This window comes from Calonectris borealis, chromosome 13, assembly GCF_964195595.1.
Source record: "Calonectris borealis chromosome 13, bCalBor7.hap1.2, whole genome shotgun sequence".
Classification (NCBI taxonomy): domain Eukaryota; kingdom Metazoa; phylum Chordata; class Aves; order Procellariiformes; family Procellariidae; genus Calonectris; species Calonectris borealis.
Window position 1 is genome coordinate 20,888,898 of NC_134324.1, and position 26,134 is coordinate 20,915,031.

General features: G+C 41.7%; 1 protein-coding gene across 2 annotated transcripts in view; it reads right to left on the minus strand.

Moving 5' to 3' along the window:
* Positions 1 to 7,380: 7,380 nt before the first annotated feature.
* The window catches only part of DCX (doublecortin), a 78,293-nt gene continuing 59,539 nt past the window's right edge, over positions 7,381 to 26,134 (minus strand). Inside the window, exons 5-7 of one of the 2 annotated variants that reach the window (XM_075161819.1) lie at positions 23,697 to 23,819; positions 13,140 to 13,234; positions 7,381 to 10,545 (exon numbers count right to left, since the gene is read on the minus strand). In XM_075161819.1, coding sequence (XP_075017920.1) covers positions 10,489 to 10,545; positions 13,140 to 13,234; positions 23,697 to 23,819 — 275 coding nt within the window. In that variant the 3' untranslated portion in view covers positions 7,381 to 10,488. Of the gene's footprint in view, positions 10,546 to 13,139; positions 13,235 to 23,681; positions 23,820 to 26,134 lie in introns of both variants that reach the window. The other variant, XM_075161818.1, reaches the window with a different exon arrangement.

Sequence of the window (26,134 nt, forward strand, 5' to 3'; positions counted from 1 at the left end):
TCCTCCCCTTCCACGCACTCCCCCAAGGTACAAAAGTCAACGTGATTAGCATTGCTGCAGGCTTGCCAAAAAGAAAGGTTAGACAGATCTGGTTTAGGAGAACAAAAGCACCATTTAAATTAATAGCTCTTTGTACAATGTCATTAATTAAATACCTTATTATTTAAACAAAAACAAACTGAAATTTACCAATCCCAACAAAATAACAACTGAACCCTTACCACCCACGTGTCCTCCAAGGTTATGTACACAGAGTTTAAAGTATACCAGCTAAACTTTAAACCCGGCTGCCCCTCCAACCCCCACCCACTGAATGACAATCGCAAATACATCGTGGCCTCTCAGTTATATTATATTGCAGCTTTGTTATTAATGATGAAATCATACAAACTCAATGAATGACCTAAGACAGTAATCCATGATCAGGTTCCAGTTCAGCTGCATATCTCCCTCCCTCAACAACTTGTCGGCAGGTCTGCAGCTCAGAGAGAGCCGCAGAGCGCAGGGCCGTGAGCGAAGGCAGTTCATGCTCTTCAGAGAAGAGTGGTGTGAAGAACTCGGGCTTACGCGATGAGAGCCGCTAACCCTAGCTTGTGGTTATATTTGTGATTAAGAAAATAGGCAAAGGCTAGTAACAGCAAAGTCAGCAAGCTGACACTCCTTTCCTGTGCTTCTAGACTACACAGTGTCATAAAATACAGAGTATCATGGAGGGGAATGTTGTCGTCATTTCAGAGAATAGAAGGAGATTTGGCTAGACAGGTTTCCTCTTTCTAAAAGACCCCGGGTGTCTTCTAAATTGATAATTTAGCAGCTGTACTAGTACTGCCACGGTGATAAAGCTGCTTGGATCACACATCATTTAAATAAGAAGCAAACTAACAACAATTTTATATGTCAGAATTCAGCATGTAATTATAACTCACAGGCTTTCTCGTTCTTACATTCAATACTTCTGCTTCACCTTATCTATAAACACCAATTAGCAGTGCAATTAATTCCCTAGACATTCTTTTTAAGGAGACGCATCATTAGACATCACACTAAATCTGGAAAAAGCTCTTCTGTGTAAAGAGAGGGAAAAAAAGGAAAAAAAGCTGTGTGTTCTGCAACCCCTCAGTGACTGTGTGATCAGCATGAGAGGGAGATGGAATATCACTACATTTCAACTGCCACCTGCAAAGGGAAGTGAATTAAAAACCCATCCATATCTGCTGTGCAATGGTTGGAAGCAGATGGAGAAGAGCAGCCATGCTGGAATTTAAAACAGAACAAAACAAAACCCCAAACACAAACCCAAAAAACAAACAACAATGAAAAAAACCCCAATAAATGTTTCACAGGGATCCTCCAAAGGTAAAATTCTTCATTTCAAGAACTGGGCCTGGACCCCAGCTCAGGGTCCCTTTGGTCCCTTACAGACATTTCCTAAGTTTGACTCTGCACGTGGGTTTCTCAGAAACTCGGGGGTTCAGAACCAGGGTTTGGTTCAGGTCCACCCTGACCAAGTGCCACCAACATGTTTCATTCTGACTGCACGTGCCAGGTGAATCACTTTGCTCTGCAACAACCCCGCTGTTCAAATGTGACTCAAATTAATCTCCATTTCCTATATATAACTGTTGCAAATAGAGATGGAAGAACCAGCTTGGATAAAAATCAAAAGCAGCCTTGAGTTTAGATGAGTCACCTAAAATGAACTGAACCTTCCTTTTTATGTTCAGAGACATTTGGTAATATTTTTCTCTAAAAACCAAGCCAACTATAAATCTCTATTCTGCTTGGTACTAGCTGGGACTAGAGTAGAAAAATACTGGAAGAAATAGAAATGCTATTTCTTGTTCCATAAACCTGCTGGGCTCAGGGCATGTCTATTGGTGGACTGAAGTGAGAGTAAAGTCAGATCAAGCCAACACTCTTTAGAACCAGAAAATATAGAGGAGACCCTGATTTGCTAAGGTTCCTTGTTTAATTCTCAATTCTAAAAGTTTTAAGATATTTTAACAAAGAAAACTATTTCAGCTGTATCATTAACTATAATGAAACTATAATGAAACTATACAAACTATCTCCCATATATAATTTGCTATTAGAGGTTCATACAAGAGATCACCTTATAGCTGTGGTCAGTGAAGTTTTCTCTGCAAAGTCTGCAGCTGTCACCCAGGAAACTGAATCTGCACTTAAGTAATCAATCACACAAGAATTACTGACAGTAATCAATCTTTGAAATAGGAGACCAACCTTGGACCAAATGGATTCAGCTCCCTTAATTACAGAGGAGCTTCTGCCTGTTTAAAGCAGCAGAGAATTAGGTGTATTTGGTTTCACTTGTGTTACATTGAGCATCTGAGAATCTACAGAAGCAAAGAGGTGCAATCTTTATGCAAAAAAAAAATCTGAGACTAAACAGCAAAAAATGTGTTCAGATAAGTCGGTTGTTTTGCCTTTTAGGATTAAATTCACAAGCACTGTAACTCAACTGAATTTAGAAAAAAGATCTCTTGAGAAAACCGGTGTTAAACACAGATCACCTTGTTCAGCACAGACTTCCCATTGATTTATCGAATGCAGCAGCTCTCACACAGGCGGCTAGGCATTTCATGGTCAAGGTCATCATCAGCCCCTCTGCCTGCACAGCAAATCAAGGTAACCTCCTCCAGGAGCCTGTCTTGGCTTTTCACCCTGGCGCAAGGGGGTTGTTACTTTTCTCGGAGTTTGCTGAGCTCCATGGGAAGGGATGGGAGGTTCAGAAGTGCCCTCATTATTCTCTTGCATGTCTTGCAGTTCCCCAGTGTGCCAGGCCTGTCCTTCTCCAAGCCAGGGCATGCTGATGAATTTCTATTTCTGATCTGATAGGGAGGAATAAAACTAAAACCAAACCGCAGGTTGGTGCTGTCATTCAGCAAAGGGCTGGATCTTCTCTTCCCCATTTTAGGGATGACCCATGCTGGCAGGAGAGTAAAACAGGAGCAGGGGAGGAACTTCAAACCAAGTTCTCCTGCCTGCGGCCAAGTGTGACCTTATTTCTGCCATCGGGAGTGGGACAGAGACTGTTGTGGCAGATAGCCTGCATCCTGGCTTAGATACCTGCAGGGGCAATAACTCTCTCAACAGGCAGCCAGGATCCCCTGCTGCTTTTCTGTCCAGAACCAAGCTGTAGATCCTCAGCTAGCCCCAGCCTCTCCTTTTGTTTCTCCCTGGAATTTCTTGGCTTTTGTCTTTTATTATTCCCACACATCAATGGCACTGACGTTTGCAGTGCTCTGCTTCATGCTCTCCCTTCCATTTGATTTTCTGTGAAGTTTCAAGCTCGTTTCATCACACAGTCAGTATCTCCTAACAAATACCCCCTCTTAGAAACAAGTCTTTTTTCTTTGTTTCCCGTGACACTGGCCATCATGGCATCTTTCTCTAATGATGCCAACCTTCTTTTTTCAGCTGACAGACTCGTAATTACTGCAAAGATTTGTTAATTCCCTTTGGACATCCTCCTTCTTCAGTTGTTTGAGTGATAAACTGTCAGACCTGGGGAAGCTCTAAACTGGCTCGAGAGTCCTGAGTTACAGTTCATTGAGATACAGAGCAAGAGCCAGAATAGTTCAACTAAGTGCATTAAGAAATGAAACTGAAAGGCAACTCCTTCCCATGAAGCCATCTGGCCACGAACACTTTCTAAACAAGAAAGCTCTCAACAACAGGGCCACTGTTTTCGTGGTAGAAGGCCACCGAAATCATTAGACATATTCATCATTTACAAATACAAGGCCCACATTTTGCACGGTAACGCAAATTGCCCTCAATATTACATGTACATGTAACAAAAAGAGGGGGCGCAGGGGTCTGTATTCAGGCCAGAAATGGCAACTCCAGATGAGGGAATTGGGTTGCTGGATGTGGATATGGCCTTGCTCTCAGGGGTGTTGCTGGCTCCTCCATGGGTTTTGGGGGAACTAAAAATGATGTGTCTGTTTTTCATCATCAGTAAAATATTGAAGCATTTTTACAGCATAGTTTTGAGAGAGCCAGAGTTGCTGAAAAGACTTGCCAAAGACAATGGACCGTAGTTTGCTTCTATAAGGTTTTCAGACTTTGCTAAGTAATGAATAAATCTTAAGAGCAAGCTCTTCCATAGCTCTTTGTATCAGCTGATCCCAAAGGACCTTACCGATGGAGGTAAGTATTGTGATCAGCTCTTTATGCATTGGGACACCATGGCACAAGGAGAACTGATCTGTCCACAGTTATGCCAAAGACCAATAGCTCTGAAATCCCAATGGCTCTGAAATGCCACTGCTGAATCCACTAGGTTTGATTCTCATTTGCTCAGAACCTCATCTATTGGTGTCAGTGTTTTTAACCGAAAATTGGTGTCAGTGTTTTTAACCTTCTCTAAACAGAGTGTCCTGAGGGATGGATAGTGGTCTGTGACCCCAAAGCTACGCATTTTCACCTGCAGACATAGTACTCATACTCCACCCTGCAACTGGGATTCTGTCAGAGCAGCTGTGCAATGGCACTGCTGAAAAAAAGCCTTTCCATCCACCCAGTTACAGCCTCTAAGCATCTCCCCTCTCCCTATTAAAATATGTTTTTTTGTCAGCTTGGCCCTAAACCTTCAGACAAACACCAAATGACTAGATCTGTTCCAGAGGAAACAAAACAAAACAAAAAGAGGGGTCTATACGCATTGCTGGCCCCAGCCTTTCACCTGGAGGCATCCAGAAGGAAAGACACCGTATCTCAAGCCAGGAGCAAAGAAGGAGGGTGAAGAATATCTGAACAACAGAATTGATAACCAATGCGGCAGAACCCAGCCCAGTTCACTCCACGATCAGTGAGGAGTTGCTGCACTGTGAGACACAAGACTCGGCTTTAACATTTCCTGAGATACCATGGAGAGGCCTGCTCAGATTCACACAGATGGGACAGAGGCATCAGCCAGAAGAAATCTGTGATTCTGGAGACAGTAATTTTCAAGAGCTGGTTGAATAAATGAAAGATGGGATAAGTATCTCAAGAATCAAAGTCTGTCTTGTCCCCTTTTGTCAAGGCCATTTTTACCTAGGCCTTGGTGGGCACATGTATAGTCCTGCTTCTGAAGCCCAAAGCATGCTGGAAGGCACTTAAAGTCTTAACCTTCTTGGTCTCATTACACCAAGGTGGTGTTTTGGCTGGATCTCATCTAGGTATCTCCTGTAAAGCACTAATCCTGTTGCATGGACTGACCCCACTCTTTATCTAGGTAGACAGAAAAAGGTCTTACCTTGTGCCATCCATTTGCTTCTACAAAGAACCTCACCAGTCCCAAATACTGTTCCAGCCTGCTTCCATCAGCAACCAGAAAAATAACTTTAAGCCTAAATCACCACTAGAAAAAAGAAGCTGTTTTGTTCTGTCTTAGTCATGATCAGCACCTCATGTGTGGTAAAGGCACCTCTATATAGCTTTTCTCTGGTTGTGGATTGTCTTAGCTTGAGGAGACACTTTCTGGACTAATTTCATACCTACTTTACTGGGCTATTTTTTCTTCCTTTCTCTAAAAATGATTCTGCCTGTACTGTCGTAAAAGACAACTCTCCAACTGCCTTGAATGGATGTGGGGTACCACTGAAGTCAATGACAAAATACACTCGTGCTCTCACTGCAATAAAGAAGTCTCATACTGTAAAGTCCATACCATGCCCCTGCAGAGAGGATGCAACTTCCAGGGATGGCTGTCGCTGGAAGAGCATCTGTGTAGGGATTCAGCATGGCCTTACAGAGCAATTTCACAAGGTGTTCTGTGAAGTGGCAAGAAGACCAGCACTGACCTCATGGCATGAAAAAGCAAACACAAGGCATCCTAGAAAATGTCATCAGTATCCATATGGATAAAGAGAAACTAACACTTTTATACCATTATTTCCTATTAAAAATGCCTGGGTGTAACACTGTTTTGCTCTTTGCTACAATTTTTGGTCCTACCTCCCTTTTTTCTCTTCAAAAGTACTGTTCAAGCAAATGAGAGAGAAGTAACAGCTAGACTGTGTGCAATTTTTTGCATGCATACGTGTGCGTTAGCTAAATGTGAAAGAAAGATGTGGAAGTTGTTTTCTAAGCAGAATTATTTTTCTGTTGTCTCTGAAAATAACACAATTGGTGTTTCTAGCTCCTGAGAAGATTGTAAATAATGTGCAGATATAGGAAACACAGACAATGGTAAGCAAAAGCTATTTCCATCTCCCACTGCAGAGTGGACCAAGGTAAAATCCCATTACCAAACTCTTTCAAAATGGCTTCAAGGTGTAGAGCCTTGGTTGGCTATTTAGCTGAACTGAACTGAACTAGCTCCAAATCTTGTAACAGATGAGGCTTTAACCCAGAAAATTCAGGATTATAAATGCTTTACAAGTGACAGAAATCCTAAGGCTGAAGATTTTGCTGCATTGCCCTGATCTTCTAAAGCCAAGACCATCACTGGAATGTCTGAAATGTATCAATCCTCTAGAGAGGATCGCTCTAATTCCTTCCTAATGATTGTGTGTCTGAAACAGGTATTTTTACTGTATATGCAAATTTGCTAAAATGTACTGGATACTGAATAAAGGCAGATTTCAAAGAAACAAAGCGCTAGTACTTTAAGAGTCTCTCCGATTTGTTTTTAAATACTGTATTGTTTTAAAACAATATAGTCTTAGTGATTCAATTAGTCTCTGAAAACACTAAAGGCAGCCTCATGAGGGAAATTAGACAGGGTTTTTATAGCAGAATTAATATGGCAAATCCTCATATCCTGTGGAGTTTTATGTGCTTGTAAAAGTAGGAAAAAAAAAAAAAGGTAAACTCTGTGGAGTATATAGTGGAATTACTATCATCTGCTCCAGGATCTCCTAGGGTCTGCAATTATTATAGTCTATTGAAAGTAATTACTAATTCATTCCAGTTCAGGAAAGCTTTCTGACCAAACCCAAGCTTATATCTCGTGAAAAATCAACAGGAGTAAAGCACGTGCTAAAATTTAAGCATGTCTTTAAGTTCTTTCCTGAATCAGGGCTGTCCCTGTATTTAAATGACTAAGGTACGATGCCTGTGCATTGTTTCTCTTTGTATTCAAATCTATGTTAGGGATCCTACAAAGCCAAAGATAACTAGTTTTGAATGTAGGTAACATTCCACATGCATTTCTGTACAAGAACTCATGCAATATTGGCATTAATACAGACTTAACTATATGATACAGCTGAAATGCTCACTGACTTCTACTGCCCAGGCATTTCTACCTAGAAAATCGTTTTTTAAAACTTGGGAGTTTGACCTCATACCCTGTTTTCTTTGTGGCTTCTACTGGTTTGAATGGCTATTTTTCCCACTGAACAATTTTTTTTTTTTTCTTCTTTTAGGCCTTTTCAAGGTCCCCCTAATTCCCTAAAGGAATTGTTGGGCTCAGCCCCACCCCAGGATGATCCTCATGCAAACAAAACTCCACTCCCAAGGGAGCACTTGCAGAATCAGGTTTTCGAAGTGTCACTAGGTGCAGCTCGGGAAGAAGGCCTCAGTGATTCCTTAGCACATTCCACCAGGAAGAGCATCTTCAAATAACCAAACACTACTTGTGGCAGGAAGGAAAGGAGCCACTTCTCAACAGCTACCTCAACAACCATCCATCCAAAGGTTCATTCACCCCTTGGGATCCTTCTTTATCTTACACAAACTGAACTCACAGATACTGGATGAAAGCACATCTCGGACGCCTTTCCTACCACCATCAGCTCTAGCAGTCCAGTCTGCTTATGGATATCAAAGATTTCGGTTTTCCTGGTGGATCTGTGGTGAGTGTCCCGTACTGAATAGCAAGAGAACCTAGATGTGATCTCATGGCTGGTCTCTTGGTTTAGCAGAGACGCAGAGAAAGGTGGCAGGGCATGCTAACCCTGACTATGACAGGAACGGCCTGTGTCACTGCAGTGGCAACACCTTCGACTGACGTCCAAATCCATCATCTCTAACAGGCAGGGTCATGACTAGTAGTCAGGGTCCCTGGAAAGGCAGAGACCTGGGGAGGGACTCTGAGATTTCCACCAACAGAACAGAGGAGAGGGTAAAAGCATGTCAAATTATCCGTCCCACTAAAGCTTTTACTAAGACAAAAGCTCTGATGAATAATACTGTTAGCATAACCATGGCCTTTGACATCCTTATGCTTAAAAAGTCCTATTTTCTCATGACCAGTGTCTACAGTAGCACCCACAGGGTTAAATAGCCAAAAATTAGCACCCATAACCAAATCTGCACCCAGAATACTTCAGCACCTTCTGTTAGAGGATCTGAAAGCACTTTACAAATGTTAACCAACATTTGGCCTCACAACCCCCAGTGAGGTAGAACAGTATTGTCCCTCTAGGGACAGACAGACGGATTGAGGCACAGGGTTATTAAGAGACCTGCTCCCGTTCAGACACTAAATTTAGCAACGCCAAGGGCTGAATGAAGGTGTCCTGACTACTGCACCTATGCTTTGTCCGCGCTACCATCCTTTCCCCCACAAACCTTCAACATGAGCCCTTAGCCTTTGAACTAAAACCAGGATTCTATATACAATAGGTGAAACGATCATTTAGCAGTCGCATAGTCAGAGAGTTATTCAATTAAATGAAGTTATTTGTGGGAACAAAGGATTTCTTGTGCAAAACTCTGGGTGTAAATGATCATGCACTAAGACTACTGGGTGCAAATTTGGTGCATGATAACTGTGACCCCTTGATAATTCCCAATCCTGGCCTCTCTCAGAAAATCTCTTTTTTAAGTTGCATTATATGTATCATCACATGAACCTCTAAAGATGCAGCCTGCACAGATTGTTTCATACCAGCAATGCAAGCAAACAAAACGTGGAGTGGCTTTGGGAACAACCCAGCATTCATGTAACATCAAACATCACAACGTTACAATTCATTCTAATCACAAGGGGTTGCAAGGCATAGGGAATAGGTGCGTATGTTGAAAAGAAGGCAAATAGAGCAACAAAGAAAGATTTGATTGCACAGATTTCATTTAGGTAAAGTTCTGTAATAATCAGTTTCGTCAAAAGCTTATTCCATGAGAAAGGGAGGCAATGCCAGCTAGCCTATGACAAAACTTCGGCGTAGTAAAAACCACCAGCCCTGCGTGAATAGATGAACTTTGCATTCTGTAGGAGTCATTACTGATTAATAAAAGCAAAAGGTTTCTCTAAATACAGTAAGTTTGTTTTTGTCAGATAGAAGAGTTTCTTAAAATACGGGTTTTTGAACACCACAAAATTCCATTTGTTACGTAAGTAGAGAATTTGGCCATAGTTAGGAATACTGAAGTCTAAAAAACCAAATATGTAGTCTTAAACATTACAAAAACTATCAAAACGTTCAATATTTTGAATTGACCTTTTTTCCCCCCTACATGTGTCTGTTTTGGCAGCGATGACAAGATTTCTAAACTGAGTTGTTGTTATTACTGTTTTGCAGTTGTTGGTTGGTTTTTTTTGTACATTTTTCTGAATGTGTTTTTTAAACAAAAGAAAATTACCAGCTTTTATAAAAAAGAAGGAGCTTGAATCCTTACTCCCAAAACACAGATACAAGGTTTTCCTTTATAAAAAGTGTATTGATTTTTTGCTATAAAAAGTGACCTATAGGGTGTCAAACCTGAAAACAAATTTTCACAGTGTTTTCAGTGTTGGCTGTTCACAAGGCATTACTGTTACAGAGATAGAGAGATACCATAGGGTAGGTATAAAAATTTGTTACCAGCTAGCAGTATCTTTGGATCATATATGAAAGGTGTTCCACTCCAGATAACTCAGCTGACTTACATTTTTTTGCTTAATCATTAATAAAAAATCCCAGTATTTGAATCACTATTGTACTAACCTTACTTAGCATCTTATGCAATCATTCCTAATCTCATCCAAGCTCCTGCTGGCATATGAAGCATCAAACTAGTAAGTCATTTCCCTTCCTGCCCTCCAACAATAAAAACAATACTCGTTAGTATGCAGGTGCTAAAATCAGGGCTGGAAATGAGGAGCAGGTGAGCTGGCAAATGTTGGCAGTTTGGACAGGTGGAGAATATAATTTGCTCTACTTGAGCTTGCAAATTGGTCAGCAAGCGATCCATTTGCACACTTCCAGGGGGAGCTACTTGACTACACTAGGAAAATTACATAGTTGCAGCAGAAGAAGAAATAACAGAAGAAAATGGGAAATGCACAGGATCATTGGCATATTGGCCCCAAATTGCTCGCAATGTCCATTTTGCATCCCTATGACTTGGAAGAATGGTATCCCTCTATCTCTATAGACTGGTAGGTGTTGATTTGTGGCACGGAGGATAAATCACAGAAAAAAAATGACATATAACTGTGTGTCCTTTGATTTGAAAGCACCAGTCACCTATCTGCTTATTTTGGCAGAAGTACTCTACTGTATCTTAAACAAAGCTTGCAATATGGACATTTAGCTTCGTGTTGCTTTACATGGAATCTCCAAGGGAATCAGAGTCATCCAAAGACAGAGGCAGATACAAGTCCTGTAGAAAGAAAGAAATAAATGTTAACTCACACAATCAGTTTCCACCTTTGGTCATGTGCAAGGAAGCAGTCGAATGGTCCAGTTCCATGCAGTTGGTAGGGACAGGGTGGGAGGCTTGTGCACTGGTTACTGGACGGGCTGACCCGTTGTCCAGGTCGTTCAAGGCTAAAATCAAGGCAGGTTACTTGCACAGTGGAGCAAGATGACTGTTCAGTGGTAAGTTTGAGAAGTATTTTTTTATCGCTTCTGGATCAATGTGTCCATTATAGCACATGCATGAAAGAGCAGGACCTTTCCTTAAACAGGTCTCTTTGAACCTAAGTCCACAATGAAGAGTCTTACCTTGATTTGACAGCTACCAATCTTTAGGAAAATCACATGTTCCATGATTTATTCTTTATTTTAAGTAATTTCTGATCAATTAGAAGGGTTAAGAAAATAATCCCAAGTTTATTATTTGGATCAAATGCTGAATGTCAAGCTTTTCCAGGGTCCCTTTCTGGGGTAACCATCTTATTCCACTTCCTTAAAGTTCTGCATGGAAGTAGGTACACAAACCTGCCCAAGGGCTAAAGCTGTCCTTGGACCTTTCTGAACTCTGACCCACACACAGGTAATAACTGTGAGCAAAAGGAAGAAAAGCCCAAATACACAGAAAGGAAATTCACAATAATCTTGATATAAGAAGAGGTAAAATACGACTTTGTGGTAAACTCAACCTAAGCATTTATCATTTAGGGAAAAAAAGAAAAGTGATTTCATCATAAGCAGGAAATTGTTCCTGGGAGGAAGACAATGATGCATGAATATTCTGGTAACCTAAAGTGCTACGTTCGTGTTTGCTGATTGGCTTAAGTTAGTGGAGAAGCTCATAGATGGACTGGCTTTGCCCTCAGCAGTCGCCATCTATTACAAATATTCTAGGGGCTTCACCGGAAAGGTCATAGATCAGCCAGCTGAAAACATACAGAAAACATTAAAGAAGGTGAGTTTTACTTGCCTTTACCGGGAAGCAAATACTCATCTCCAAAGTCCTAAATGAGATAGTGCTTGGAAAGTATTTTAGGTTCTTGATGGCTGAAGCAAAGGATGCAGTTTACAGCATTACTTGTGCTGAAATACACACAAGCAGTTGTTGAATTCGGACTATGGGCCAGATCCTGTTCTCAATTATAAATTAATAATAAATCTGGACCCATTGTGCTAAAATTGGTGCCTTTCCTCAGACTTAGACTGAGCAGCTGTGATCAGAGTGAAGTCCTGAGGAAAACACAGATTTCATTTGGATTCAGCTATGCCTTTGTTAAAGAAACTCAAATAAAGCTGGGTGACTACAGCCTCTCCATATGTTGGGAATATTTTAAAGATCTGATTTTTGAGAAGCCAGAAGTCCACCCCAGCCTCCCCCAGTACCATTCACCTCTGTGTCCAAAGGTCTGCGATCCAAAATTTTACACGTTAGAGGTGTAATCCAAAGCCTGTTGGACTTTTGGGGATTCTTCCCATCAACCTCTCTGTGCTCTGTTCCACCATCATAACAACTGTAGTCCAGCTGCTGCTACCACTCCTCACTTTGAGAAAAAACATAATCCTCAAACAAAATGAGTCCAACCTGTGCAATCTAGACCACAGTGGATTACGTGTGGCTGGCTGACTGCAAAACCTCATCACTATCAGAATTTTTTAATTACTTTTCCAGAATTTCAAGTCAATGCTTTTAAAGTCATACTTGGGCTGAGAGGTACATTCTGGTTACTAAAGAGAAATCCCACTGACCTCCTCTCACACTTACATTTATGTCCAAGTTCCAATTTCTGTATCAAGTAATGACTGTTGGAAGCAACACTGGCTATTCCAGAAATGAGAAAGCCCATGGAAATGACAAACTGGACTCAGCACAGAATGGCACTGAATAACAGGAACATAAAAAGCTGTGACTGCTGCTATACCTTTTAAATAAATCAATACATGAATTATCTATGAGACAGCACAGGTTTACTGATCTCTACTAGGATGCCGTGCTAACAGTGTTAGACACCCTGTTTGTTACCAGGGAAGACAGCTACTGTCCCAGAACACAATTACTACACCAGCTGTAAAAAAATCACTTATTTCCTGTAAAACAGAGCAGGCCTTAAATAATTAAAAAAAAAAAATCCTTGAGAAGCATCATTAAAGTAACGTCTTAGAGCTTCAGTAACATTGCATTTCTTCTGCTGTTTAATGGACCAGATTTGCCAACACTTCAGGCTTTTCAAGAGAGGAGGATTTATATGAAGATCATATCCATCAATAACCCGTGAACTTTTTCAAATAGTGATACAAGCTCAGGATTAAGTTATCTCTTCTGATCCATATGGATGATCTCCAGCACACATTAATAACTCCAGTGGAAGAAACAAGCCAATGATTTGTTGTTCATCATCTTGCTAGAGCCCCAAGTGACAACTCTTTTAGGTAATGGGCCAGATTCTCCACTGTTTCTACATAAGGAGTTGTGCTTCCAGAGAATATGGCCATGACTTAAATGTCGTACAAATCTGAGCAGACTAAGGAAGAAACAGATGTAGTAAGGTATAAGAAACGTAATACCTTGTGCTTACGGAGGCTCCCTGGGCTGGTAGGTGTGGAGATCGGGGACTGCTTTGATTTGGGTGTAGACAGCTGACTGCTTGAGGTCCCATTTGCTGTCAGAAGACAAGACAGAAGCTAGCAATCAAACAAGCAAGAGGAAGATCTTCTTTCTCCTTTGGGGAGATGAAAGGTATTCAAACATTTAACACAGAAATGCTATAGTTTATTCATGTTAGAAGAAAAAAACCAAGCGAACGGCATGGCTATTCACCCAACTTAAGGCTTTCAGCTGTTCAGGATAATAGACTGTAAAATACAGTGAAATACAAAATGTATCGAAGGAGCAATATTTTACACTACAAATATTCACTGAATGGATCCAAGATACACATCACCAGAAAAACAGAAAAACAATTTCTATGTTCTCAAACAGTTTAACACAATTGAAACCACATGGCATTTAAGGGCATGAGGGAAACCAGAGGCTGCACGTATCCTGGATCCTACACAAGAAATGTTAGATGTCAAATATACACATTACAAATTAGACGAAAAGCTGCCTGGAATGCCCTGGAAGTAGTTAGCTGTGGCTGGGATTAAACGACCAAAAGAGCCCTTCTGAAGCCCCGGTGTTAGCGCGGGGTGGCATGTCCCTGTTCACCGCTCTGGGGAGCTGGCTCTGCTCTCTTCTCTGCACCACAGAACTGACCATGGGCCATCAGGGGGAGGAACAGGAGAATCGCATCAAGCGACGATCCTCTGGCAAAGATCAAAGTCTGGCCTTTTGGGTTGCTTTGTTTGTTCATGTTGCTTTGAAGAAAACGTAATTATTCTCCATTTAAAAAATATGATTCATTTAAATCAAACGGCTTTTGGAAGGGTTGTTCATTGAGGTCTTCACAGACCTGGCTTTTAGTTAAAGTGAAGGCCCCCAGGACTATGTCAGGGCAAGCTGTTATGCATTTATTGGACTAAAAAGGAATCAAAGTAAATACCATATTATGCAGAAGAATGAAGGGAAACAAAATGGAATAAGGGTAAATTAATTCTTTCCTACCACTGACATTCTTTGAAGTAAGCTAATGTCTTTGATAATTGCCAGGTGTCACAATACGTATTTCATAGGGACATACTTACGCATAGTTGTGTATCAGCTCCAGGGATACAGACCCTCTTGTTACCAGGGGCTGTAAACACATAGCTCCATCAGCACAAGCAGCATTACTTGAGGGAAGGAAATTCAAACTCATGCTGGCTGTGTCCAAGTATATTATCTTTTCTGGCCTTTTCTTTTTGCAATCCAAGCAGCAGCAAGCTGGGGGCCTTATGGGATTGAACGACATATCCCTATCAAGTCTATAGAAAGTGACATTTCCGAAACCTACTCCAGATGTTAACATATTCAGCACAAGCCACAAAACTAAACCCCAAATATTTTGATTGTCATTTCCTTAAATGGCAACAGTGTTGCCAGCCCTCCAGATAACTATACAAATCCCTACCCTTTTGAAAGAAAGCATTTTTAATTGTGTTGATGTTTCACACGGAGAGAGAAAGACAAGCATATAATGGTCCAGGCTTGTTGTCCTGCTCTCTAAGTGCCCAATACCTCCGTATACCATTACTCTCCCTGTAAAGGCATGCGCACAGGAGGATGGATATTTCAGCATATGGGACTTACACTTTCAATTGTAATAGCTGAATATGCAAATCAGTTACTTAAAATTAAGCAAGTAGTTGAGTGTCTGGAGGAGACCTAAGAAGTGTATAAAGTATCATACAGTAAGAGGAAGGTGTGCGAGTGTTGTATTTTTAAGAGCAAAACCAGCATAACTCTTGCTTTAATGCCTAAGACGGCCTCATTCCTCTTTGTTATCTTCTTGTGAGGAAGAGGGGGGCAGTTAAGGTTTGTAGTATCACCGGCCCAAATGTAGAGGTCATACATGTGAATTCAAGTAACTGTAGAGAAACATGTGCTCTAAGCCACAGGACAAAGGAGGAGCTGCCGGCACGTTAAAGCAGCTCAGACTCTGTGGATTCACGGTGATGTGGGCCCTCTGTCTTCAGACCCATCATTTCCACGCAGAAGGCACTATTGGGAAGAGGAGGCTATTCATCACAGATAGCTTTTTTCCCATTACAAGTGCACCTCACTGAGGAAATAGGTATTTCTTAAAAGGTGGTAGAAATAATGATTTATAGATAATTGGAGAACAGAGTGACCCTTTACCTCCCCATTCCACTCAGACCGTTCTTTATTGGTGGGGGGAAAAAAATAGTTATGGAAACCCAGAAACTGTCACACACCGGTCCCTGCACTGCGACATGCCACTTTTCACTTTGCTCCAGTTCTACAAAGTGAGCTGCCTTCGAGGTTGGTGGGAGAAAAAGTAGAGTTCACTAACTATATGCCATATAATGACGGCAATTCAGAAAAAAAGAACTTGGATCTCTTTTAGTTTTTTTTTTACCAAGTGACTTTGAGTTTTCTGTTAAAGAAACTGTGGGCTACAATAGTACCAATACAATCTGTATTAGCTAGAATCCACCTCTAATTTCTAAAATGCCTCTTTCTTTATTTATTTCCAATTGTCACTGATCCTTCCTAAGACGAAGAATGCCACTTAACAACTCCACAAAGAACCCAAATTTCCCTTCCACAAACAGGAAGACTGGAAGAACGGCTAACAGTCGGTGTTCAGCAAATAGATGTAATTGCTGTAGGGAAAGACATAAATTCCCTAATACAATGGGACTTTTAAGTGCTACAACAGGGATGTTAATATTTTATGAGCACCAATGAAAAAACAGATGTGACATCCAAATCAGAAATCCAATGAGACAGATGTATATCATTACAAATACTCACAAAGACTTTTGCAGCAGGAGCAACAATTAAGAAGCCCAGTTTAATTTTCTGTGTGTCTGATAATGAAGAATAGTGTTTATAATCAAACTTGCATGCATTTCTTTTGAACTCAAATGCAAGAAAATAACAAGAGGCAAAGAGCATATCCCAGGTGATGTATAATGCTGCTGCTCTACTAAAATCTGCTGATGACTTACAGTAGCTAAGGATCTCACATAAGATCGGCTATTGGAAACCATTCTTTATAACCACCTTTCATTTTAATTAATTTGGGTTTTTTTCCACGGCGTTATTGTTTGTGTATTATGTCTTATTTATGTCATTGTATTTGCTTTGTAACCTCAATTTACCTTAAAGCCCCTTTGTGCGTATGACACATCCTCTAATTGCATGAACATGTGCACTACCTTGTTTCATAGGATCCTTACCTCCTTCAGTGCACAACACCATTTCTACTCGGGAGATAAATCAGGCTTGTCCAGCAAATGAGAGGGAGGATGGAGAACATAGCATAATGTCATGTTTGAGATGGCTATGAGAGGTCCAGGTAAACCAAATTCTCTGCCTGCCTCTCCCACAGATACTTTAGCCAAACTTCTCATCTGCAATTGTGCCTTGAGCGTTGCTCAGGTTTGCTTGGATGACTGGGACTCTGGATCTGAATTTCCAGCAATGGTAAGCACTGAGACCTGTAAATGAGGTTAGTGAGGTCCATCTTTTGAACTCACATTTCTATCAATGAACAGAACTGGAAAAAGCAGGGCCCAAGGATCACCATGAGTGCTCAAAATGTGTGGACATATCTCTCTTTCTATCAATTTGTAAAATAAGGTTAATACTCCTTGCTCCATTGGGGTTCCCAGGGTTCTGCAGATGAGTTCCTAGTTAGAGGAACACATGCTCGTACATCACAAAAGTGAAAGAACCATGAAGTACATGGATAGTTTTGTCTCCAGGTCAGGGTGTGAAGTGTCACCAAGAAAATAAAGAGAGGCAACAACCAGAACAAGGACAGCATAAAGCAAATGTAGAAATAGCAGCTCATTTAGCGAGCACAAGCCATCCTGCCTTCCAGGACAGAGGAGCCTGTGGGAAAAATAAGATGTCATTGTAGTGTTTATTCAGGAAGAATTCAGATTGCACAGGCATACTTCACTCAGGCACCTCCTAACTTCCAAGCACTCAGTTCTGCAGTGTTGGCACCCTTTTCTCATCACGTTTTGTGAGGGTGATCTTTCTGCTGGATGCGTACTGTGGATTGTCAGCTAGCAGAACATAAGTAAGCACAAGTGGGATAACAAGCTGCTCTATCTTGTGTGCAATCCAAAAGACATCTGCTGCCTTTTTAACACATTCATATATAATGACCCTGGGGAGCCAGATCTGCAGTCAGGACAGACTGACGTTCTGTATCTGTTTTGCTAACTGCTGCTGCCTTGGTGTGCTGGTTTGGTCTGGGATAGAGTTCATTTTCTTCATAGTAGCTGGTACGGGGCTATGTTTCGGATTTGGGCTGGAAACAGTGTTGATAACACAGGGATGTTTTCGTTACTGCTGAGCAGTGCTTACATAGAGTCAAGGCCTTTTCTGCTCCTCACCCCACCCCACCAGCGAGCAGGCTGGGGGGCACAGGGAGTTGGGAGGGGACACGGCTGGGACAGCTGACCCCAGCTGACCAAAGGGATATTCCATACCATATGACGTCATGCTCAGCATACAAAGCTGGGGGAAGAAGGAGGAAGGGAGGACGTTCGGAGTGATGGCGTTTGTCTTCCCAAGTCACTGTTAGGCGTGACGGAGCCCTGCTTTTCTGGGGATGGCTGAACCCCTGCCTGCCAGTGGGAAGCAGTGAATGAATTCCTCGTTTTGCTTTGCTGGCGTGCGCAGCTTTTGCTTTCCCTATTAAACTGTCTTTATCTCAACCCGCGAGTTTTCTCACTTTCACCCTTCCAATTCTCTCCCCCATCCCACTGCGGGGGAGTGAGCGAGCGGCCGTGTGGGGCTTAGCTGCCGGCTGGGGTTAAACCACGACACTTGTGAATATGCTTTTGTCCCTCTGTCCAAACTCTTCCATTAGAGGATTGAGACATTAAAGTCCTGCAGCAGTGGCTCAGAGCCCTGTTCATAGGCTCCCTGAGCCAAATCAAGGCAAAGCTGGGGAAAGACATTTTCAGATTTCAGCTCAGGTACCTGTGGCTCTGTACTGCAAAGGACTAAAATCATGCTGGTTTTAAAAAAAGTCTCCTATCACAGCACACGTATTTATACAACCGAACCCTTTTTTGTTATGTGAGTTACTGTAAGATAAATTCGTATTTTTATAACAAAGAAGTAATGGCAAATGACATCATTATTTTCTCCCCTCTATTTCTCCCCTGAGATTTAACTCTGTCTTTTGTTTGGTTTGACTTCTTATTGGAATGGTCTGTTAAAGAAATTTTGCCAAACCTCATGCTGACCCTGCCTCATTTAAATCTCATGGACCATAGCAGCAGCACAGAGACTTATCTCCTTATGCCCAGTTTTCCTCTGTCATGTTAGGAGAAGGAATTGGATGGTATACTGCAGGTATAGTTTAGGCTGGATTTTATTGCTCTAAGCTATGTCATTTAGCAAAGCTGACTTCATAGAAAGAAAAATAGAGGCTAGAAATAACCATAGAAGCTTTGTAACTCCAATTCTGTGCTCTAAATTGGGATCAGATATATTTGGGTCATCGCAATAGAGATCTTATTTTTTAAAAGCCCAAATCTGACAGGGACTCACAGGCTCCCTAGGAGACCTGCTTCAGTGATTAAGATGCTTATAATTGAAAAGTGTTCCTAATATCTGATCTATATGTCCCTTATTAAAGATTAAACCAATGTCCTGTCCTATCCCTGGAAAATTGATCCTTATTTGAAGAGTGTTAAATTCTCAATCTTCGTTTTTTCTAAGCTGAATCAGTCAATTTCCTTCAACCTTTCCTCCCAAAGCAGTTTCTGAACCCTAGGGAATTTCTTCTGAATTTTCCCTAGTTTGCCCATGTCTTTCTTAGTATGTTCAGTCCATACTAAAACACAACAACCCAAGCTCAACTAAGGCCGGACAGAGACACCAATCCCTTCCAGTCTCAATTCACACCCAATATATGAGAAACTAGCTCAGCTCTACTAGCTAACATTTGGGAGACAGAGAAGAGAAAGGCACTTGGATACATTCTTGCAGAGGGAGAAGTAAAATCCTGCTGTATTTTGCTAACCGCACCTTGCTGGAAGCAACATGGTGGGGGAGTTAGGTGGAGGATATAGACGAAAGACACAGCTCCAGCACCAAAGAGATGGGAAACTAAAGGATATATTGGAAGCCCGGTGGGAACTGCTGGCAAAGCAGCCAGGGCCTTCTAGTCAAACTGAACCAAGAGGTGAAAACAGCCCCATGATGGAATCATCAGCACCGTGTCTGGAGGAATAGCCGGATCAAAACAGAAATACACTGGCATTGCTGAGAAGGTGTATGTATGGGTTGGGGGTTAATGAGAGAAGGAAGAAAGGATTCCCCTTGGGAATATAAGGACTGTGGTCTGTTACCATCTGCTTATAGCAAGACACTTCTTCATTCTTCATTCATTCATTTAATTTTCATTCATTCATTTAAATGACTGTATAGTAAATAAAGAGCTAAAAGTACCGTGCCAAGAAAACAGTGTTTAACATGTTTCTGTGGATTAGCTATCTCATTTTTTTAATATCCTTGGAGCTGAAGGGCTCTGGCTGCCTAGAGGGAATTGAGCTTTTCACAGTGAGGCCATGACACATCTAGGCAGGAGGCAAATTACCTCTGGCAGAAGGTAGCAATTCAACCAGTGAACTCGAATGGCTGCAGCTGGGAGCTGGCACTCTCTGTGCGGTTGCACTTCTGTGCGTGGCCTTTTGTCCTGACATTTTTTAACAAAATATTTTGTTTATGTGTTCTTTGCTGCTCCCTGTTAATACTTGTTATTTTGGAATAGGAGCTGACCCCTTACTTAGGCGGCTGACTACCCGGACTGCTGTAACAAGACAGTCAAAGAATACATTACAGTTCACATCTAGCTGGTGATAGGAGCAATTAAATGGCTTAGAAGCTGCTTTCTTTTCAGTGTTAGATTTACAGACATGCTATATCATATATTTCCTTCTGTATTCTGCTGTTGTTCTGACTCAGAGGTGGTCCCAGAGACCACAGTCGGGAACAAAGCTTTGGATGCCATCAGGGGAAACTGGACTCCAGCCAGCAGTACGCTCTCTCTGTCTCTCCCAGAAAGCTAGTTATACCTGGATCTATGTTTCTCATTGAGAAGTAGATCACTAAATCCACAGCCAAAACTAGAAGGAGCAAAGGATATCAAAGATGAATGGAGATCATTTGGCACAGAAGGCAGATCCCTACATAGAAACCTTCCAGGCTGACAAATCTACTTAGATGGGGATCTACACAGTCTATGATGATTCACCTGCATATCCTGACAGTTTACTGCGGCAGGATTGAATGCGTTAGAGAGCGTGCAGGTTGCTGGAGCAGCCTCTGATCCACTGCAGTAGAGAAAGTGGCCTTGCTAGAGTGCGGCTTGCCTCTGTTGGAAGGTCTGGAGCAGATGCTGCAGCCACTCTGCTGCTGGAGATGTCATTTGTCTCTGGCAATCTGTGAGATAATAGCTTTGGTTTTAGCAATATTATTCTCCAAATGCTTGCAGAATACCCAAAAAGTCCCAAATAAAGAGCCTCAAAGCTCTCTCCTGTGCATGATTCCATGGGTAGATTACAGAGCTCTCTATACAGATTGGTTATCACTGTCTTGGACGATCCATTGGGAAAGAAGGGATGAACAGCTTAAATGATGCACTCAAAGCCACGGAGTGAGTCCGTGGAGGAGACTGAAATAAAACACGACTCCCCGAATACCCCAGCCTGTGTGGAGGATAGCTGCTGTTCGGGCACAAAGCATTTCCACAGCTTTGAATGAGAATTGTTTTATTTATGTTGACACATAAAGATCGGAAGCATTCCTACAGTGAATGGTAGAGAAAGCGGATGCAGTGTTGGCATGCTGTCAACTTTATCCTCAGATATTAGCACTAATCCTCAGAATTAGCACTAGCAGGCTCTGCTGAAGCATTTTTTTCTGTTCTCTCTGTGCTATAACAGTGACTCACTACTTTTGTCCACTATCTGCTGGCAGCATAGAAGCTCTTGCCAAGGAGCGAGGCACAGTTGTGCATGCACAATATGCTTTAAGCCTTAGCTGCCTCTGTGGGTGATGCATGCGGACCACTGTCCACATGTAAATCCACTGCATTCTCATTTTTGCTGCTGATAAATAATGTACCATTTCCCCATACGCTTTAACAGGGAAATGGAATAATTAGGATGAGAAATGGAAGAAAATAATGTCCTTTTCTGTAACTGCGGTGTGCTTGTAATGAGGAGGGTTCAGACTTCTTTCACTCAAGCAGCATGGAGATTTACTTCAGAATCTGCATTTACATCAGTGCCCAGATATGTCACAATGGCCTTACAGACTATGGTGGAAAAAACGATACAGAAACCTACACGGAAAAGAACTGAAAAGAACAGAAACTAATAATGTAGAATCAAGGAAACTCCAAGTTCTGATATGAAAACCATAGCAGAGTGAAAGACAGCAAAGACAGAAGGTACAAATGGGTAGGAGATCAAACACATAGCAAAAATATTTAATATACTTGAAATAAAACTGCTTTTAAATCCTTTCACAAATGAAATAAGTGAGAATGCTGAAAAAAAAATGGGTCAGATCATCTTTTATTAATCAGGCTTCATTCAGCATTCCTTGCTTTTTTAATGTGGTAACTTCAAAATCCAGCTAAGCCTGTTGATTGTTTATGTAAATATTGACTCTTAAGTAATGTGTAGACCCACTTTCTTTACTACAAATTCAAGGAACAAGAACACAAGATGGTATTCTTTTTTTTCTCTCTGTCCTGAGAAGACAACTGTCTTTGATTACCTTTCCAGCGCTGAGAGAGTTCAGTCATTTTTTATTCTCATTAAGTAGGACAGGCTGCCATTTTTTTCTGTATTGAAATCACAGGAAAGTACGAAAGACCCTTGTCTAGATGGATTAAAGAAACCTGATTTGTCCTTCATTATTGGCCTTAACTCCAGGAGCTGGCTATTGTTCAGCATTTCTGGTTATTTTAATCTCCTTCTGAAAGGCTCTACTAACTGTGTTCATTAAACTTCATCAGATGACTCACCATTTTGTTCCTGTGAGTCATTCAATCAGTTAAAATCAGGAACACAATAGTTGCCACTTCACATTAGGCTATATGTTCATGCAAAAAAGTCTAGTTCTGATGGTAATTAGCACCTGATGCTTATGGAGAAGATTTAAATGCTGTTTCACAACTCATGCATGAACTGACTCCCAGATCATTGAATGGGAGTTGTTTGGTTTTTTTTAAATCACCAACATATTTTCCATCATGCCTTCAATGTACCTATGCAACTTTACCATGCATTTGGGATTGTAAGAGCTTTTTAGATTATAGCAAGCCTGAGTTTAAGAATAGCCAACACTGGAATCTTGAAAGAAAACTCTATGAATGCAGAGTCCCTTACAGAGAAATAACTTTTTTAAAAATTAGAGTCTTGGCATGTGCCAACCAATTTCACATTGTCTCTTTAAGTAGCTGAAGAACATCAAGAGACCCTAAACAAATTAACTGCTTCCTGGGGAAAATCTTTCTGAATACTGTCAGGAGACATATCCAGTAATCCAGTATCTACTGATGGTCGGCTGTGGCGTGGTGTTGACATGCAATATGCAATGTGTTACCGTGAAAGTGAAAAGCAATTTCTGTTTTATATCACCTGTGTTAATAGGTCATTTGAATTTAAGCTATGAAGCTCCCTGGAATCCTGAAGTGCTTATTTGGTGATTTGGCCATTTTAGTGAAAGGCCATGTCTGGTTCTCTTGGAAAAAAACAGGCAGAGAGACGACACACCTAGAGATCCACCCTCTCCATCATGACTCTAGAAACTATCAATTACCAGAAGTGTGATATTCAACCCAGCCTTTAATTTAAGGGCTCTGCAGCTCTCCAGGTGTGCTACACCGCCAATCCAGTTGCTACTGAAGAGGGAGGGAGGCATTTCAAGTGGTGCAAGCTGCTGCAGCAAATCAGGATTCCCATTTTCCTTCTCTTCTAATACTGAATGAATGTCTCAGTGTCACATCAATAAACCCATCACCAGTTCTCCAATTGCAAGGTCACTGGTCTTCTTTAAATAATGATTAGAAGGGGACGCTTCTGACCTGTACAATAATTAACATTTGCATTGCACAGGAGGTTATTCTAAATCAGTCTATATCTATAGGGAACATACGGGAGCAATGTGGGTCTTGATTTCCTTCCTGTGAAATGGAAACGTATTTTAAAATTTTGTTAGGGCAGGAGGCTGTGAGACTGTGGGTGGTATGACCTAAAGCCACAACTGCACTTAACCGACCAGAGAATTCCTCTCCAATATTTATTAAGTGCCCCTGTAGACCAGCACCAGCTTCTTGTTTTTAAAAAATGCCAAAGTTTCATATGCAAACACCCAAGGTCAGTGTATCCAAAGGCACAAAATACATGTTTTTCTTTTGAGCACAGTTAATATTCAGACACCAGAAAACAATCACTCACCATCTTGATGGTTACCTGAATCGGCTGGAGACTTGCTCCGGCGCATGGGGGCTGGACTCTTCGCTGAGCTCTTCTGAGGGGTGGGAGATGACTTACTGCCCGTGGCAGTCGCAGGGCTCCCTTTCATCACCCGGCACTCTGAGGAAACAGATAGCAACCGTGGTTATGTCCCTACCTACTCTTGCTGCCTACAGACATCAGGTATGAAACACCCATGGGCAGCTTAGCGCTTTGTCTCCAAAGAGCTGTAGAAAACATCAACGGCAAGGGAAAAGCTGGTATCTCCACATTTCGTCCAGAGCAGAAAAGAGACTTTTTAGGGGGAGGGCAAAAAGAAGAACAGCTTTGCTCATCTAGAGGAGGTGCTGGGACAGTGTACGTCAAGATCAGGCTGGCTCCCTAGCAGAGCCCACCTCCGATTCTGTGTCCTACCAAAGATTTTCTGCCCTTCCCTTTGCTTTGGTTCTCACCAACTAGTGAGCACAATGAAAATGGTCAACACTGACTGAGGGAAGAATCAGGCCAAAAAAACAGTTAATTTGCTGTAACCCTTCCATGAAGACCTAGTAGTAGGAATGCAGGTGCAAAAAGCCAGCAAACAGCTCATGGCATGACGTAAAGGTCTCTAAGTGGCAGATGGGACATCTGCCCCAGGAGGCTTTCCCCCAGCCTGAATCAACCTCTTCTGTGGTTTCAACAAGCTGCAACTTTTCAGATGTGGAAAGCAAAGACGACAAAATGGTTTTACAAAACACGTCCTCTGTCCTGGCCACTCATCCCTTTCAGAAAGGTTTGTATAAACAAGTCTAGTAGATTTATGTACTTAAAGACATGAGCAGATGAGAACCCCAACTGTGTTTTCTTAAAAAATAAATAGGCCAGGAAGAATGGATCTACAGTGTCCTGCAGAAGGGAACTGAAATGCTAACAAACCTCTGTGTATCCCAGGATTTCAGGCATGCCAGATCTTCAAAACCGAGGCTTATTTACATTGAAAGCGAACAGAAGAAGCACTTTCCACCCCTCAAGTTATTAACTTAACCCAGTTAAGAAGAAGGCAATAAAAAGGGGATTTCCTTTTTGTCAAATGCTGACTGCTCTCACCTCATCTCCTACAACAGATTGTCCTCACCATGATGTGAAAAACAGGTCTTTTTTACAGACGTGAATTAGATGTTCCACATACAGACAGTTTTTTATGGAAAAGTTCAGCTCAGCATGCATGGGCTGGACTGAGGACTCCCTTGACTGGATTCCCTAATGGGACTCAACTAAGGCAGCACATAGAGGATAAATAATTGGTCAATCGAAAACAAGTTGTCTGATCTAAATGTATGTGTTATTTATTTATATATCAGTATATCTATGAAAATGTAATTGCCTTAAATTTTTCCCCAGGCTTTCCTCCCTCTCAGACAGTCAAGAGTCAGTCTCTTCTTCCAGATGGTTTGTGAGAGAGTTTGCTGTTGGGTCAAGCAGTACAAGAATATGAAGAGAGGATGCCCTGTGCTCCAGCGATACTGCATGGCGATAATTAAACCTACAGTGAGTTTATTCTCTCTCCTGCTAAATGGATTTTGGAAACTGTAAATCAGGGATAGAAAAAGTTGTGTGTTTTTTTTTTCAAAGGTACTTCACTTCTCACAGATGATGCCACAGAAAGGCATGTAGGGCTCCAGCACCGATATAGCCCCATTTTTTATACATGAAGAGTAGTAATGACTGGGGCGGGGGGGAGGTATGGAAGATAGACTATCCCTCCTCGATACTAAAGAATATAGTGTTTGATGAGACACTGTGAAATAGCCACGAGGGAGAGTGTGCAAATAACTGCTCCTGGGGTTAACCAGCCAAGCCAAAACATGGGGAAAAATCATCTTCAGTCACTGCAGAAGTAGTATTTTTCAAGGCTCTTACATATAGCTGTTTAACAAAAACTGTGCAACATTTCGATCTTAGAGCACGATTCGTTTGCCCAGCCATAGGCACCAAATGCTATCTGAGATACACTAGAGTGCAGCCTCCCTGCAGCAGCGTGGGTCTCCTGGTGCCCCTGTGTGATATCTGTCAATCATGTATCACGCGGGTATCTCGGAAACCAAAGGGGTCTCAAAGGGTGTCAGACATCTATGTTTAGTCACCTGAATTACTCCCTAAAAAAACAAACCTAAAAAGTGAAAACACTTTATATTGTGTCTTTTCAAGAGTTTTCAAATTTATTTTCTTCCCAGGGGAGCAATTCCTTGAAAAGAAACACAGCTTTGCATTTTCCAGCACAGAAAGGCTGGCTCTGAGGAATTCCTCCAGCTCAGCCGCTGCCAAGTGTCAGTACACCAGAGGCAATCACTGAGCACCTGGACATCTTGAAACAAGGTTCTAAAGGTGGAAACCTGACTGTGCTGAAGTTCGTGTAAACAGGCCTCTAAACATCACAGGCGTGACATTTCCCTGGG